Source organism: Amphiprion ocellaris, chromosome 9, assembly GCF_022539595.1.
Source record: "Amphiprion ocellaris isolate individual 3 ecotype Okinawa chromosome 9, ASM2253959v1, whole genome shotgun sequence".
Taxonomy (NCBI): Eukaryota; Metazoa; Chordata; class Actinopteri; family Pomacentridae; genus Amphiprion; species Amphiprion ocellaris.
In genome coordinates, this window is record NC_072774.1 from 22,812,085 (window position 1) to 22,830,366 (window position 18,282).

The 18,282-nt window shown below is 40.0% G+C and overlaps 2 protein-coding genes across 2 annotated transcripts in view; both read left to right on the forward strand.

Annotated features, from left to right (window-relative positions):
- The first annotated feature begins 270 nt into the window (after nucleotides 1–270).
- On the forward strand, nucleotides 271–13,111 carry fbl (fibrillarin). The gene is made up of 9 exons (XM_023271613.3): nucleotides 271–427; nucleotides 2,788–2,913; nucleotides 4,311–4,466; nucleotides 4,646–4,740; nucleotides 6,163–6,333; nucleotides 6,637–6,769; nucleotides 7,976–8,088; nucleotides 10,963–11,108; nucleotides 12,106–13,111. The coding sequence occupies exons 1-9, from the start codon at nucleotides 418–420 to the stop codon at nucleotides 12,128–12,130; spliced, it is 975 nt and encodes a 324-aa protein (XP_023127381.1). The 5' UTR covers nucleotides 271–417; the 3' UTR covers nucleotides 12,131–13,111.
- Nucleotides 13,112–13,779: 668 nt separating this feature from the next.
- Nucleotides 13,780–18,282, forward strand: part of dyrk1b (dual-specificity tyrosine-(Y)-phosphorylation regulated kinase 1B) — a 61,806-nt gene continuing 57,303 nt past the window's right edge. Inside the window, exon 1 of the mRNA XM_023271586.3 lies at nucleotides 13,780–14,454. The gene's annotated coding sequence lies outside the window, so the exon portion shown is untranslated. The remainder of the gene's footprint in view (nucleotides 14,455–18,282) is intronic.

Below are 18,282 nucleotides of genomic sequence, written 5' to 3' on the forward strand. Positions count from 1 at the left end.
TGACTTCTCTTTGGGAGTGAACGGCATGGCTCAACCTGAAAAAGAACAAAAACAAAAAATTAAATATAAAATCTTTATCTGTTTCTATACAATCTGTGAAAATCTGAGGTTATTTCAACAAGAATTGCCAAAATTATTGGTCTGCGAAATGATGTCAAATTTTTGGGACGCCGTGTATTATTCCTGTAATTTTCCAGTTGACTGTTACACACATTGGGTCCGGCAGGGGGCGATAACGAGGCTGCAGACTGGTTCGCCTGCCGCCGATTGAAGAAGAAGGAAAACTAAGACGGACAGGAAGAAGGATCCCAACAGTCCTACATGTGCTCCGCCGTGTGCAGGCGGTGAAGACCAGCGCAGAGCAGACAGCAAATAACCCTCCAGTCTCCGTGAATTTCACGCTTTATTCCGGTGATCATGAAGCCAGGTACGGTGTTGTTACATCCGGTTACTCTTCTCTGGGATGCTTTAAAGCGAGGTTAGCTTGTTTACTCAGCTAAGCTACTGGGCTTAGAGATGTGTGCTCGGCCTACACTGCTAAGAAACTCCGTTAGCGTTACACTAAAGTCTAATTACTTAAAAATATATATCGCCAACAGTCTGAATATGTTTTCCATTAACATATATAACCCATAAGTCACTTTAAATATCGGCGGTAAATGAATTACGTGAATAAATCCTCGAGCAGCAGCAGTCTGGTCGGCACGTGTTGATTGTTCACTCAGCCACACAATAGTCACGAAAACACAACGAATCCTGAAAACTGAACAGATTTTCTGCACAGCATGGTTTTTATAGATCACAACGTCAAATATGTTTGTAACTACATTTTCTTGGTTTGTATCACGAAGCTGAAGCTCTTTAACTTGAGCTAACGTTAGCATGTATGAGAACCACGTGTGTCTGTATTTACTAGACCTCCTGACTGAATACATTCATCAGAAAACGTTTGTCTGGTAATTATTGTGATCTGACTTTATCATACTGTCTGTTATGGGAAAAAATAAGGCTGACTACACCGTTGAAAAAAACGACTAGACTAAAATTGGACAATATGACACGGTTAGTGATCTAACACTGTATTTTGTTAGCATGTAGGTTGCTCTAACATCAGTCAAAATGGGAAAAAAAAACAGCTATTGCAGCAGTTGTGAAGTAGGAATTGTTTTAAAATCAGAATAATGGTAGTGTGACAACTGTAGCTTATTCCCACAAGGCTTTGTGCCAGATTTGGTAATGAAAATATCAAAAGCAGATGCCACATTACTGAAATTCACATTTTGCAAATTGGCAGAAAATGCGGCATTGCTTTATTTTGAAGAATATTTTAACTACTTGGGTTGTACGACAGACTAGAAGTCAGTAGGGCTCACTGTGTTAGGGGAGCAACCTTTCATATGTTTTTCCTTTTTTTGTCTTATTGTGCTACCATCATAGTTTTGCTGTTGTTTAATTTTACAAGAATGTAATACAATCCCAGGAAAACTTCAACTAACAACTGGAAGCAATGAATTAAACAGTTTTGTCCACACTAGAAATGGCTACAGAGCTCTGGTATTAAATGAGCCCCGGAGCTGCATTTTCAAATACCGGAGGAATGATGAGCTCCAACATTAATTGTACTTTAAAAAATAAGAATAGCTTTGCAGTCAGTTGGCTACATCATCTGGCTCATACAGACTGTGGCGCTCATTGTGTTAACACTCACTAACAAACAGGAATGTCAGCAGCCTACTGGTTTTATTAGCAGTACCAGCTAACATTATGAGCCATCGTAGCTCATAATCTGAAGCAAGCTAAAGTTGGTGTATAAAAAAGACAGAGGATGTATGAAATGCGGCAATTAAATAAGACGATTAATGTAATTAAGCTGTTATTCGGTGTCATTAAATTCCAGGTTAAAACTTTCAGCTGACCTGAGCTCAATGTTGTTGCCAAACCGAGGACATTTTGCAGTGCATGTGATGGAGGGTATAAACTGTGGTAACAAAACTTTCACAAATTTATGCTCTCCTTGTGTGAGACGTGCTTTTGATGATGTCAGATAGTAAATCTGTCACATTTTAACTTTAGTTAGATAGCAGTCTTACTCACAAGATCCAGGTTGCATATGGGACTGAAACAATTCCTTGAGTTATTCGAGTAATTTGATTACTAAAATTCCTCAAGGCAGAATTCTCTGAATCAAGGCTTCGTTTAATCCACGACATACTAGACCCCAGGCCACTAACTGGCAGACTGAGTCCGGACTCAGACCTCTAATCAATAAATTACAAGGGGATTTTAAATTTGACGGGACGCTTCTACTTTTACCGGTGCATCTTTTCTAGTGTTTGCGTCGTTGGTTTAGCAGATCAGAGGCTGAACTACGAAGCCAGTTTGACAGTCGGGCTTTCTTTGTGTGAGTCGGCTCGACAAAAACTAAAACCTCAGTCAGAGTTAACAGGTAGGAAAGTGTTCATCAACTTTTTTTGTTAACTCAGACTTACTGCTTCAAACTTGTCCATACTAACAGGAGCTTTTAACGCTCGTTTGACTTATTTTCTGAACAAAATGAACCGATCGCAAACAGGTTGTTTTTATGGAGGAGTATAAAAATTTATGACGGTAGAAAGCGCTGCGACTGGAAATAATGCAAGAAAGGAATGCTTGTAGAAATCTGATGAACGTGTTTAACGGTGTATTTATTTTAAATAATAGCTAACTTTGCCTCATAGTTCTGCTGGTATAACAGAACATTGAAATGCACATGTATAATTTACATGTATTGTGCTCCGTTTGTTACAGGTTTCAGCCCTCGTGGTGACAGAGGAGGGAGAGGTGGAGGACGAGGTGGTTTCAGAGGAGGATTTGGTGACCGAGGAGGATTTGGTGACCGAGGAGGACGTGGAGGATTCAGAGGAGGACGAGGAGGTGGGGGACTTGTGCTGTAAACAGCGTCGTTATTTGTATTGTCACATGATGTACAGTATTGTAGGTATTCAAATGTGTCATGAGAACAACGTTTTGAAGAATCTGTGCAACATGTTGTTCATGACGAAGTCTATATCATGTTTAATGTGCATTAGTTAAAGTGTTAAATTCATATTCTGACCAGAAAATGGATTTATCATCATGAACAAATGTTGAGTAACAAAATTTGATCAGCAGATGACCTGTGAACATTTTTTTTTTTTTTTTAGTACTTGAAGAGGTAGCGTTACCATTCTGCTGAATATAGTAGCACCCAAGACATGGAGGTAGGGCTGCAACTAACGATGAATCGTCTGAGCACGATATGTCACCAAAAGCGGAAGTGAGTGCGCAGTGCAACAGAAATCACCGTCCGAGCAGAGCGCAAAACACGGACAGACATCTGCGCTGCATCATACATGTATTATATATGCAGGATGCAGCGCGGATGTCCACTCGGACGGTGATTTCTGTTGCATTGTGCGCTCACTTCCGCTTTTGGTGACATATCGTGCTCAGACGATTCATCGATTCATCATTAGTTGCAGCCCAACATGAAAGAGGTATAACGTCTAGCCAAAAAAACAAGAGCTGGACTGACAAAAGTGTGTGTATGTTCCATCCATTACCTATACACCGCTTAATCCTCATTAGGGTTGCAGGGGGGCTGGAGTCTATCCCAGCTGACTTGGGGTGAAGGCAGGTCACCAGTCTATCACAGGGCTACATATAGAGACAAGCAGTCACATTCACACCTACGGACAATTTAGAATCAGCAATGAACTTCTGCATGTTATTGGACTCTGAAAGGGAAGCCAGAGTACCCATACACAGGGAGAACATGCAGAAAGATCCCAGGCTGGGATGTGAACTGCTGACCTTCTAGCTGCAAGGCGACAGTGCTAACCACTGAGTCACTGTGCAGCCCCTTGTATGATACATATCACTTGAAATACATATATCTCTTTCTTTGTTTAGTACTATTTTGTGCCACAACTCTTTCATACACTTTATGCACTTGTATGTTTTGTAAAAGTTAAAAATGTATGACATCTGTACATTCTCATCGCATCTTACGTGTTGTGACTTGAATTACAAGGTAATATTGATTATATATATTTATTATGCTTCAAAGTAAAACTTGACGTTTTAAACTGAGAGCTTCTCAGCAAGGATGTCTGATGTTTGTTTAATGCTTGTTGCCTCAAATCTCTGGAAAGAACAAAGATGCAGGGAGCAGAATCAAGGATGTGCAATTAGAGAAATGAGATAAGGGGCTAGTAACCTGTTATTTGCTGTTTGTTTAATACTAGTGTTATTAGGAACTTGATTAAAATGTCAGTTTTCCTGTTTTTTAGGTGGAAGTTTCAGGTCGCCAGAAGGTGGAGGATTCCGGGGCAGAGGAGGCGGCAGAGGCACCCCGAGAGGAAGAGGAGGCAGAGGGGGGAGAGGAGGTGGCAGAGGAGGCTTTGGAGGAGGGAAGAAGGTCTTGATTGAACCACACAGACATGAAGGTTTTAATGACTCCTGTCTTGGATTTGTACTTGTGAATGTATAATGTTTTGAAAAGGAAGTGTTGCAAGAGTTGTTGAACATTTCTATCTGTGTGTGTTGCTCTTGTTTTAACTTTGAATTTATTCCAGTAGTTTGTCTATTTGTTTGACTCACGGTGTCTTTCTTGTCTGTCGGTCAGGAGTGTTCATTTGCAGAGGTAAAGAAGATGCCCTGGTCACTAAGAACATGGTGGTAGGGGAGTCTGTGTATGGAGAGAAAAGGATCAGTGTGGAGGTGAGTGGTGAGCCGCATTATGGTGACTAGACAGGGGACAGTTGAGGCCAAAATTATTCATGTTCATGTCAATTTTTTTTAGTTTTTAACCAGTAGGTTTCTTCTTGCTGGCAATGACAAAAGTTACAAAAAAACAGTAAATATGCAATGTTATTTTTTTTTTTTACCATATGGGTCATTCTAGGCCAAGGGAATTAAAAAGATATGTATCTATTGATAGACAATTTCCTAATTGATATAGAATAAATGTTTGATGGAATGTCACTAGTTTCACTTAGATGTTTGAAAATGTTGCACGAAAACTTGCCAACCAGGGATGGAAGCTAAGGATGGGTACACGAGGATAAACAACCTCCGATATTAACGGTCCTGCTGTTGGCACTTTTTAGAAATTAATTATGTTGCACATTCTATCTCACCACCGTAAGACATTCATTTATGATGCATTTTTACTTTCCATATTGAGAAGAGAGTTCTCTGTCACACACCTGTAGTTTGATGCAGCACACAGAACTCTGCTGTTAGTAATGACAGAGGAGAGAAGTAAATGTTCAAAAGTGTGGCTACACTTGCAGCAACAAACATTGTCTGCATCAACTTTAGGAAACAAGTCCTTTGAGATGCGTGCAATCTGTGGAAACTTCCTGCAGAGGTTTTATACAGACACATAAAGGCGAAGGAATGCAGTTTGACTGCTTAGCAGTCCCAATTCTGTTGCTAATTTATTTTTTGTTTTTCTCTTCATAAAAACTCTTTGGTAAACAGTACTGGTAAGAGTACTAGTACCGTTATAATCTTGACAATACTTATTGTATCACCTTAATTACGCAACATGCCGTCAGACACGACCCACATTTCAAGAAACAACCCACATGTAGTTCATGATAGAGGGCTTCTCAGCAACACCACCATCTGACAAAACATCCAAACAACACAAAGACATGACCCACCCAGTAATACTGCATTGCTGAGGATATACTACCACTAAAATGTAACATTGTTTTCCTCTAGCCTTTATTAAAAATGGGTCCTTTAAAATTTAGCAATAATTGTTTATTACATGGACTGTTTAAAAATGTTTTATTGTGATAGACCTTTTAGCTTTATTGCACTACTTGGGATCATTCCATGTAAATTCCTAACATTTTTTTGAACTTCTGACCTTTCATCTCTGAGACTCCTTCTCTTTGAGACCTGGTGATGATGAAGAATATGAAGTCATCCAAAATGCCAGTGGACACGTGCAAAAAGCTTATTAGTGCTTATAAGAAACTTTTGTTTACCCCCGTCCCCAAAATTTGTGTGAAATTCAGAATAAGGGCGCAACATTCCCACTTGAGTAGACTTTATAAATGCACCTTATGATCTGTGATGTTATGGCCAGATGCTGTCAAACTGTAATGGTTTGTTACTCTTTGTTAGGAAGGAGACACTAAGATTGAATACAGAGCCTGGAATCCATTCCGCTCCAAGCTGGCAGCAGCCATCTTAGGAGGAGTCGACCAAATCCATATCAAGCCAGGAGCTAAGGTCATGTACCTGGGAGCTGCCTCTGGTACCACAGTATCCCATGTTTCTGACATTGTTGGACCGGTGAGTACTACACAAAGTTTTTACGTCAGTTACAGATACGATACATATTCAGATATTTGATGTGTGCTTAAGAAATCTGTGGCGTATAATTACAGGTACTTTTTACTAGTTTAACACAATAAAGCCTAAGCTAGTTTTAAAGGCCCAGTTTGAACCAAGCTGTAACATTGATTTCAGTCTCACATGAATTTATTTAGGTCTTGATGTTTTCGTGAGTTAGTAAGTATAATATACCTGTAGGGTTTGATCTAAGAGACGTTTTCTACATTACATTGAATTCACCTGTACCTCTTGTGTTTTCAGGAAGGACTAGTCTATGCTGTGGAGTTTTCCCATCGATCAGGTCGTGATCTTCTCAATGTGGCAAAGAAACGCACCAACATTATTCCAATCATTGAAGATGCTCGGCACCCACACAAATACCGCATGCTGGTTGGTAGGTAGTTCATGACCACAACAGTACACAACACTGTTTTTAAAGTTTTCGTAGTTCCAATATCAGTCCGTTCTGACACACCAAATAAAACGCATTTAAGTTAGGGACAGGTTATATTCACGTTGACTTTAATAAACTTTGTGAAACAGAACAATTTGCTACATACAGTACTTATAAAAAAGTATTCAACTCCATTTGAAGTTTTCCTTTTTTTGAACATTGTATTAGTTAATTAAAAATGAAACCTACAGACAGAATTATACATAAAAGATTTTATATTCTGCAGTGCAGCCCAGACCTCAGTCCAGTGGAGAATTTGTGTCTGGACTTGAGTTTTTCACTCACGATTCCTGTGCAACCTGACACAGCTTGAGCAGTTTTGCAAAAAAGAATGGGGTAAAATTGCAGTCTCCAGATATGGAAGGCTGATTAAGACACAATTTTAGCAGAAACAGCAAGCCAGCTTGATAAAACCTAGCACCCGGTCAAAGATGACGGGTGTTAGAACAGTGACCATTCACTTTCTTTGTTATCCCTAGTTTTCTTTTCTAGACGTGTGTGTGTTCACATTAAAAGACGATGTTTAACATGTAATTTCTTCTGCACAAAATGGACCACAGGTGTCTTTTAATCCAGTCAACAGGTTGCTTTATTGCAGATCCACCAGGTATATAGAAAGTTATTACTGGTAAAATGCGGGCACTGCAAACAATGCAAGACAGGAATGCTGGTAGAAAACTGTTGATTATGTGTTAATATATTTATTTTACCAACCAGTACAGCAACCTATTCCTAATGTGACAGCTGCACCTTAGAGCTGTTAAATTCTCTCCATTTAAACATGATACTGTATTCAAATACATTTAGGTCTAATAGGATAACACTTTAGCCAAATCAAAGTGAAATTAATGTGATATCTGTAATAAATGCCAATAGAATAATCAATTTTCTCATCTGTTTTTGTTAGCTGCAACACCAGCAGTGTAAATGGGCTTTGCTAACTACTCAAAAATTTCCTGTTTATGTAGTGAAATTGTTAAGTAGTTTAGTGGATTGATCTGATTATTTCAGAAAATGGCGATGGACACTGCAAATTAGCATACTGCAGTCATCAGGCTGTCCAGTATCTGAGTTTGAGTAGTAGGACTGGATAACCTGCAATGCAAATGTGTAAACAGATGCTGTGTATGGTCTGTCCCTCTTTAGGAATGGTGGACGTAATTTTTGCTGATGTTGCCCAGCCTGACCAAACAAGGATTGTTGCTTTAAATGCTCATAACTTCCTGAAGAATGGCGGACACTTCGTTATCTCGATAAAGGTACGTTGATGACGACCTCAACAGTAGCTCTGTAAACTAAAGGCTGGATTTTGAGACTGAAACTTGATTTTTAAAACTATCTCTGGACTTCACTGACGCCCAACTAGTTCAGCAACACAATCACACAAACACCAAGCTACTAAATTACACATAATTAGTGTAATTAGTAACTAATTATATGTAACATAATTAGTTACTAATTGTGTGACAGTGAAGTCCAGAGATGATCATAAGATGAGGTTTCAGTCTTGAGACTGACTGGGATAGCTTGGACTTATGAAAGAACTTTTTTGATCGATTTGTTGGATAAAGTAAAATAGTTTATCAAGTTGGGGCAAATATTAGTTGTCAAAAAATTATGCATAATGACATCCAGTACTAATGGTGAATAATGTGGACCAAAGTAATTTGTTATTTCATAAATGATGTAAGATATTTTTTTAAACTTTAATGTTAACAGAGCTTGGGCGAACTTGAGGCTTGCCTACTATTTTTACCATCACAGCTGACTACATGTAGTGCAGTATATTTTGGAAAGGTACAGAAATGTATCCCCCTTAACTGCTGACATTGTAGAAGTGTGGGCTTAGGGGATTCTAGATAGATTGTCAGACGAAACTTCTTAAGGACAGATTCTCAATAGACTGAATGTGATTAGGGGCCGAAAAACCGATAATGATGTTGCTGCTTGCAGTGTAAATAATTGTTGCCTCTTTTTGTACTTAGGCATTTTGTACTTGGGTTGTCCATAAGTTTTTCTGTCCCATTGTCATGAGATATCCCAGAAACACTTTGAGGGAATTTCTTCAAATTTGTCATAATTGTTTACTTGGACTGATGGATGAACTAAGGTTTTGGTGTGACCTTACTTTCATCCCATTCTTGTGAAAGCGATATATTAGGAACACCTAAAGGGAATTGCATTACTTTTGGCACAACATCCACTTTGACTCAAGGGTTAGATGTTGGTGACAAGGTCACTGACCTCAGAAAACACATTTTTGGCCAGAACTTAACACTTCATATGTCTAGTAGGATTAAGTGATGTCATCACTTTCTGTATCCAAAAAGTTAACGGTCAACTTCACTGTGACATCATGATGTTCTGCGAAAACAATTTTCTGGCCATTAATCAATACCATTTGACATTTGGTCAGATGCTGAATTAGTGACAGTAATCTTGAGTGGAGACCATTGAACTGTATCGATGTTCTGTGCTGCCAGGTTGAAGATGCGTTAAGTATCCACATTTTAGAATTTGTTCCCTTGCAGCAACGTCCATGTGTGAAGCATTTTCTAGTGCCCTGACGACAACTTCGTGATCTATCTGAATGAGCTTTATTGGCTGAGCATCTACAAGTAATTTGGTTTAGTTTTTTTTGTTTCTCTCAATGGACTCAAAATCATCACTACATAAACCAGTCAGCCACAGTATTTAAGCCATTTATCCAGTCTTGTTTTGTTCCCTTTGTGCCCCCAAAGCAGCCTCTGAGGGTGACCAATGATATCAGGCACATAGATGTCAGCATTCTATAATTCAAGCCCTGTAAGTTGCAAGATTGTGCCTCAACGTATAGGACTTTCCAGCCCATACTGCAGGTGCTGTATTGGACTGAGTCCTGGGGAAACTGATGGCCAAGTCAGCACCTTAAACTCTTTGTCACACTTCTCAAACCATTCTTGTACAATTTTTGCAATGTGACAGGGCACCATTGCCATGAAGGTTTGTACATAGTCTTAAACAATATTTAGGTAGATGGTACAAATTAACCCACAAAAATGCAAGGACAGCACATCAACGTGGCCTTCTTCCCATTGTGCATCCTGCTGCCGTCCACGTGAAGGGTTCTTCCTGTATTGAGGAATTACTGTTTTTTCATAAAGCTACGGTGGAGCGTTTTCAGCCCTATCTAGCTGAATTATAGATACCTCTGTTGATCAACTCAGAAGAAATTTCATGAATAGTCGGAAAATATATCAGGAATGTCCTGATCAATACTGAGTCCCGATACGATACCATTTCCATACGGAATACAAGCTTCAAGTCCATTCAAGTTAATAAAACCAATTCAGTGTATATGATTGACAGCTAAATAGCTCTAATGCATAAACAAGAAAAATGAATTTCTGCATTCAGGGTTATGTAATTGGTAACAAACTTGTTGACAAGTTCTGATTGGGCAGTGTCTGAAATGTACAGTCGAGAGAGCAGGGTGTATTGTGGTTCCACAAGCTCAAAGATTGCAGAAACCTGTACTTTCTACATGCATGTCAGAACATATAGTGTATATTTACTGCAGTACCTGGTTGTGCCACCAGGTGTAGCCTCATACTGTTGAATACTGTAGTGCCTCAAGGAGGCGGTCCCTTGGACAAGGTCAATGCTGTGTTGGCACCCAGAAAGCGTCATGGAAGTTGAGCTTCCAATGGGCACCGTGACAGACTTCTATGATGCTTTATGTCCTACAGCCAGAGCTGACCTGTATCAGACGGCTCATTATCACCCTGTCTGACACCTGTGGAAGAGTAAACGCAACTAGAGGATTGGACTTAGATTGGTGCACATACAAATCAATTTAAGAATGCCCATAACCCCGGCTGTGACACTGGCTTGGAACATCCCTAAAGTGCATAGATGCTATCTCTTGACGGGTGCTATCGTCACAAAGTAATTAGTAGTATTCGCTTCATCTGAGTGGTCCTAACATTGTGGTTGATTGGCATACATTGAGTCTGGACAACGTGTGTGGACGGTCACTTTCCCATTTTTTTGCAAGGGATACAACCACAAGTTCATAATTCCAGCTTTGATCATTTGATGTTTGTTCTTGATAAGTTTGTCAATGAGTCTGGACTCTGTGTTTTTTCCTGAAGGCCAACTGTATAGACTCGACAGCAGCTCCAGAGGCAGTGTTTGCCTCAGAAGTGAAGAAGATGAGTGTTGAGAACATGAAACCACAAGAACAACTCACATTGGAACCCTATGAAAGAGACCATGCTGTGGTGGTGGGCACCTACAGGTACACTAACATTAACCTGCTCTACATGGCCAGCTTAAATATGGTGTTTCACAACGAGACTATATTAGTCCATCAACATCAGCCTCTGTCACATGACACATCTCTCATGCAGCTTTAGCTCAACAGATCATCTGTGCCAAACACCATCAGTAGCTTTCAGTTGTCCATGCAGTTCCCCTCCACTCTGATTCAAGGTTGAAGTCTACTGATGTAGTGAAGATATATAGACTCCAACGAATCATCCTTACTTTCAGCTAGCGTACCCACATGTTGAGCAAGTTGACCACCTAGCTCTGAGGAGTGCTGCTAGTTCTACATCACTAATAGTTTTTAATCATATGACTGAAGCTTTAGCAAGCTGCACCAAGACATCGATCTGTGATCAATTGAGAAGAGATTATTTGTAAAGTCACAAATGCATGTATAATATCAAGTTGCCATTTATATAATTGGGCGAGATGAGTAGACACACTCTAAACATGTCAAGCTTGCAAGGTCAGAAATAGTGTTATTTTCACTTTTAATGTGGCACAATCAGAATGTTGTTAGGTTAATATGAAGACCACTGCAGGTCGCGGTCAGTTGTGTACTTAAAGTAAAAATATGTTTACATCATGGGCTATCTTCTAAGGTAAAGTTCTTTGTTTCTTATTCACAAAGACAAAAAATTTGTTTATTAAACTTTCAAATACTGTTTAAGAGCCACTTTTCAGTTGTGGACAGGATTCCTTTCAGATAAATTTATAAAATCTACAGGGGTACTTCAAAAAGTTCACAGCCTCATCTGGTAATAAGGAGTGTAACTCTCATTTTGAGGCATCACTGTATACTATGTAGCCTGTTCAGAAAAACTAAAATGTTTAAAGAATCAGAAAAAAAGGAGAGGAATGCTTACAACACACAATAATGTTCCATGACACAGATTTTCCCTTTGATCAATGTCTGATGCTGAAGGAAAAAATTGTGTTTTAACCCATTTCTTTGTTCCTTTCCTCAGACCGCCGCCTAAACAGAAGAAGTAAGGTGTGGAAGAGAGCTCTGGCAGACAATTACCATTTTCAACCACCATCTACCTTTGGCACTGTCTATGTTGTGTGTTGCTCCGTTTTCACCTCCTCCTGCCTGTTACTAGGTTTCCTCCACAGTGTGAAATGAAGGCTACCTATCAGGCTAAAATTCAGCTGAGGTTCCATTCTTTGAGTCATTTTATTGAGTTGCACCGATCATCCAACCTTTGGACGGTCCCTCTATTACTGGGTCCGTTAACACCATAGATTGCCTTCTGAATTGGTGGCCACACTGGAGCAAGTCATGTTAGTAGTCTGTAATATACAAATTAGTAGTCTGTAATATGAACCACCTGTATTTCATATGTCTTATGTACATATGTGATACATATATAAAGATGATCAGGTTATAAAGAAATTGGTCAGATGTGAACTGTGTAGAGTAAAATCTACTTTAGAGAAGCTCTCATAAAACTTTTGAATCCACTTCATATCCCCAGACGTTATAACCATTTGTCAGCATTTTTGCCAAATGACATCTCTGTGGTTATGCAAGTTTGAATAACTGCTACATGGTTTGATTTTGGCTCCAGCAAGTGTTTCTGGGTGGTCACTACTTTTGTTTGTTTTTGCTTCTCTGAGCTTCTGTTAATTTTCTTCCCTTTTTAACTCGAGTGAAATGATGTATTTGTCCTTGTGTTTCCTTTTTCTGGATGCTTCTGATTACACATAGTACAACCTGTATTCTTAGGGATATCCTAAATATTGGGACAAAGAGCCCACACTGTTGGTATTTTATTGTATGTTATCTGGCAGAACTTACATCCAGCAAAATATTCTGTTTTTTTAAATATGTTTGATACTAGTATGACTTTGTCAAATTAGTATATGGCAGAATGGTTGTAGATAGGTTACTACAATTTATGCTTGAACCAGTTCAAATGTATTTTGATACAACTGGCAACTTTGCTTTAATAAAAGGATTGTTTTTGACTAGTTATAATTGTATAGCTACGAAGATAATATAGGAATGTACCTTCACATGACAACCAAACTCATTCAAACATTTCTTTATTATGCAAACGCGTAACAGTGTTAGTGTTTTCTTTACTTTTAACAGCACTGTGTTGTCCTATTAGACTCCTGAACCGATCACGGTTCGGGTCCATGGTGGTGCAGTGGTCCATTGTTCTCTGTAGCAGCAGATCAGCAGGGCTTCATCTCTACCAGAGTCGATGGCCAAATGGTCTGTGCTGTTATCCCTAAACCCCAGTTTTATACATCAAGTCCATGGCAACAACAGACGTTTTTTTTGTGAGATATGATTAATGCAACTAACCGATTTTGTCTGCCATTCATTTGTTAAATTTACCCATACGCAGACAAATCAAACAGGTTTTCTACAGTGTTAACTCGTGACAAGTTGCGCCAAACCGTTTTTTTTTTTTTTGTCGAAGCCTACACACAAAATTCCTCGGAACCGGAGTTCGTTGAGGCTTTCGTTGCATTTAAAATTATTACACAATTTCTTCATTTAAGATTTTGGGAAGTTTGTGCAGCCATACACGGTGGATTTGTTTTGGCAGCCATTTTGTGGGAATTTTTTCTGGAACGCGCTGGGCCGTACTTGCCTGGTGTCGGGAGTGCGCTCTCAATGCAGCCCCTCTCCTTTGACCGATATTAACATCACAGAGGGGCTGGCCATCGTAGAGCTAGCTGTAGCGGTACCTGCTAAAATACATAGATTTTTCATCGCGTCTGCAGGTCCTGGCCATAGGCTGGCCGTTGACGCCAAGTAACCTGCAGTTAGCGGATTGTCTTCCTTCAAATTCCAATGGCAGTGTTTTATTAGTCAGCTAGCATGCTAGCTGCTAGCTAGCTAGCTAGCTAGCTAGCTCGTTCATGTTAGCTTCTTGATTTTAAATCCATGTAAAAGCGGAAAGGATCGCTTATTCAACTCTCTCGAGCTGTAGCAGTGAGGTGATCTCTGAGAATAAATAGTGATAAAGGAAATTACGCTTGCTGAATTGAAAGAAGAGTAAGTTCAAGGTGGTTGAGGCGGCGGGCTGCCCACCTCCCCTTCGGCAGGGCTAGCTGTGCTGCGCCGGCAATCAGTCCTCATCGACAACCCGCTCCCTGAACACCGGAGAATAGAGAATACTGCAATTTTACTGGGAACTCATATCACCGGGATTTTATTGGCCAATAACTATATTAAATTATCTGGATTTCTGCTGTGGAAGAGGAACGACTGAGGAAGCTCGGTTCGTGTGGACGAAGGGTGACAGTGGTTCCGAATATGGCTGCGACGCGGAACTTGGTTCGACACACCGCCTGAGGTAAGAAATAGCCGGTCTGCGTTTGTGCTTTTTCTGGGAGAGCTGGTGGTTTTCTCTAACGCGTGTTGGAGGCTTGACAGTTGACCAGGGTTTACAGTGCTTAGAAGAAAAATGTTGCCCATTCCCCACGCTTTTCAGCCCAGCTACCCGGCCTCGTGTCAATCATTCCTCTGCCGCTACTGGTCAGATGGCTAATAGGGTAGGAGGCAGACTTCGATAAAATAGGCGGTTGGAAAATAAAATATTTTTTTTTTAACCATTAAGGCTTTCCTGTCCTGTCTTGGTATCTGAGACGTAGATTATGATGATGGACTCATCCCGTTTTAGTCCTGTGCACCGTCGTCTAAGTGTAGCATTACTAACCCTGTGCCCTTCTGCTTTACCTTGTCAATGAGTCGGTACTGGCGGCTAACTAAATGCTAGTTGACCAGGGTTGAGCTGGTCATGAATGAGCTGATGGTTGTTTTGATCAGTGTGTGCCTATCTAAGCAAGTTTAAATAGGAGTGGTATTGCGACCTGCCTTAAGTTAACGCACAGCACCCAGTAAAAAGGGATAGGATGCCGTCGGAGATGGATATATGTGCTGTTACATGATCGAGCCGGGTTGATATGCTCTTCAGTATCATATGTGTGTGGTGTGCCGTGCAGATTGCGACGGCTTTAGTTGTCACAGCATCCAGCCAGCAACCCGGACTGTTCTCAGTGGACTTGAAGCATTTTATTTGTTATGGCAGCTAGCACTAGCTGCTAGCTTCGCTACCGCATCACCCCAGCCCTCACCATGCCCTGGAGTAGAGCGACACAGGCCCCCAGTTGCTTGGCGATGGCTATTCCTAGTCAAGGAATGGGACGACGAAGGTGCAGTGATATTAGTATCTGGGGAAATTATGATTTAGCATCTTCACGTCTATGGGTTTTGTGGTCGTCTCCATGTCGTTATTTTACAGAAGATGTGGTCTGAAACAGTTTTCTATTAAAATAAGGTTTGTCACAGATGCTGATCCCCTTCCAGACACACACTCCCCACCCATCTACTCCCTCCGCCTTCCTCAAGTTAAGGGTTACTGTTAACACACTGGCGTCTTAAAGTGGGCGATAGCTGATTTACTAAAATGTTTTCATTCATTCTTTTCTCAAATCACATCAGTGTCTCTCCCAGAACAGCGAAGATGTGCTTCCTGGGTGTGTGAGATTCAAGGGAATTCTGTAATCTGGGGAGTTGCAGTTCCAGCTCTACACAGGTTTTGAGTGATGTTTAATGTGTTGCTTTTTATTCTGTATGTGGCCAGAGAAACATCCAAAAACACCACGAAGACTCGAGATTGAAATATCTGATTGTTTGGCAGTTTAGGATCATAGTTTGTTCTGTAGCAGTCAGTTTACAGTTGCACATTGCTTCACTGTAAATAAATTAAAATATAGCTATTACAGTATCCATAGACTTTAATTTTGTAAAATTAACTTACTGCTTTTAATGTTAGAAGATGCTTTGACACAGATATTCATAAGAATTGTTTTGTAATAATGTAGCATAGGACTTTGCAATACTATAAAGCATGAAATTATGCATCACCAAGCTTGAACAATGGTATTTATATAATAAAATTTTCTTAATTGGATCGCAGGCTGGGCAGTGGAACCTTTAAAAATGGCTTTTGTCTGTGTTGTAACTTCAGTGTTCTCACTCACTCAAAGGCAACACCTTCTCTCACTCATGCAATGCTAAGTAAATTTTTTTGATTACTTTGTCCTCTGGAGCGGTTTTGTAGTCTTTGTCTTTTGGCCACAAACAGCCAGTAGACTTGTTCCCCTACTAATAGCACAGCTGTGACAACAAGTTCAGTCTTTGAGTTTTACAACCTTGTAGACGGGGATTGACTGATTCCAGAATGTATCAGGAATTCTAGTGTCACTTATTTTTCTCTTTGTTTTCTGCTTATTCTTGTGGCCTTGTTCCTCTTTACCTCGCATCCATACTTACATGGCATTGCCTCGTTACTCAAGATGAAACTTAAAATTTTTGAGTGGAATGAGTGTTTGCTTCAGCTGCAGGTACCTTGAGTCTAAGTGTATCTAGTAGGGTTCTCTGTGCATCATCCAGCAAAATGGAGCTGAAACAGCTACTCCTCAGCTCGAGGAGAGCAAATTTCCCAAGTACCAAAAGAGGCTGGAGCACAGTGTTCAGTTCATATCCTTTTATTTTTCAAATGGTTTAATGTTTCAACTCAAAGTGAGCGAACGCATAAAACAAACTTATTTATTCTCCCTAAGCCAAGTTTACCATTATTAGTGTGTAACTGATTGAAAACAGTTTGACATTGGTTGGATACATCTATCTCTTGATAAATCCAAGTGTGGGAGTTGGTGTCTAAATGCCACATCCTAACACCATGTCAGAAACACAGGAACATGGACTTCTCGTAAAGTTACAGACGTTAAAGTACAAAAAACTCATCAAAACAAGCATTTCTCAAAGGTGACAAGGAAGAACAAATCGAGCAAATTCTGTCTGTCTGGGCTAACATCATGTCAGATACAACAAACTTCTCTTAGACTCACAAGGATAATGGTACAAAAGCACGGTAAATATCTGTTCAGTTTGACAACAGAGGAAAAAAATCAGTTCTTCATTTATGCCAGAGGGCTCCACTGTGTTTAAAGTGTGCACCCAATACGCCTCTGTGCAGAGCAGGGAGTTTGTATCATTACCACCTGTAGGAGAAGGAAGTTTCAATTCCTCATCCTTAACTGATGTTGCAGTTAGCCCATGCATCAAATCAAGTAGCTTTTTTCTTCTGATACCCAGGTGTAGTGAGTTACAGAAGTCTAGCCATGAGAAGATGAATGCAGTCTCTATGTCATTCTGACATAGGATGGAATTCCACTTAGCAATGTTCCTTGGTCGGAAAAAAGCCTCATTTTTACCAAAATGGTTGCATATGCGACTTTTTCTTGAGAGTGCGCAAGGTAAAAGTTGTAGTGGTCGCATCCGTGCAAGTGCATGACGATTATTAAACGCAGTATTTACATTTAAAAATGCGCTTTGGTGAATAAACAAAAAAAATCTGTTTCATCTTGGACAAATCTGACATGAGAACACCCTGTTTCACTCTTTTCAAAGTAATTTTTGCTCACACACCTGTCTGAGAGCACTGCAGTCACCTAGCAGCGTCTACCGCAGCCTGCACTGTGAGGTGTGTAGGGAACTTCGCTAAATGTAGCGTCTATGGATAAGCAGATGTTCAGCATGTGAGGGGTTTTTGCCTGTGCCTCGGTGGGGCAGTGAAAAAGTTAGTTTGGAGCCCTGCTTAAGGTTCTCTACATGTGATGAACTTTGACTGAGAAAGACTTGAATCGCCAAGTAGGAGGCTAACTGTTTTATTGCAGCGATCAGGATACCAACCTGGGCCTTCAGACGTTTTAAAAAGAATGTGATCAATTGTATTTATTTTTCTATACTCCGGAAGTGACGCTACAGTGTAATCTGTGTTTTGTGTATGTATTCCTGTCTTATGTTCAGATATGCAAGTTCTTTTTATTTATCCAACGTACACCAATCCACAGGGACGTTTTAACATGTGTGCGTCTGTTGTGGTTGATGTCTTTTTCCACTGTTGAAACAGTGTGTTTGCAGTGTGTTCCAACCCTCTGTGTAATTATATTAGTTTTTTTTTTGGTAGTGATTGATCAATGGGTTTTTGGGTTTTTTTCAAGGGCGGATATTGATTATTGGTACTCTAGAAAGACATATAACCAATGTTTGGAACCAATATATATTAAATATTATTTATCAACAGTATATGATAGCCGAGACCCTGTCATTCATA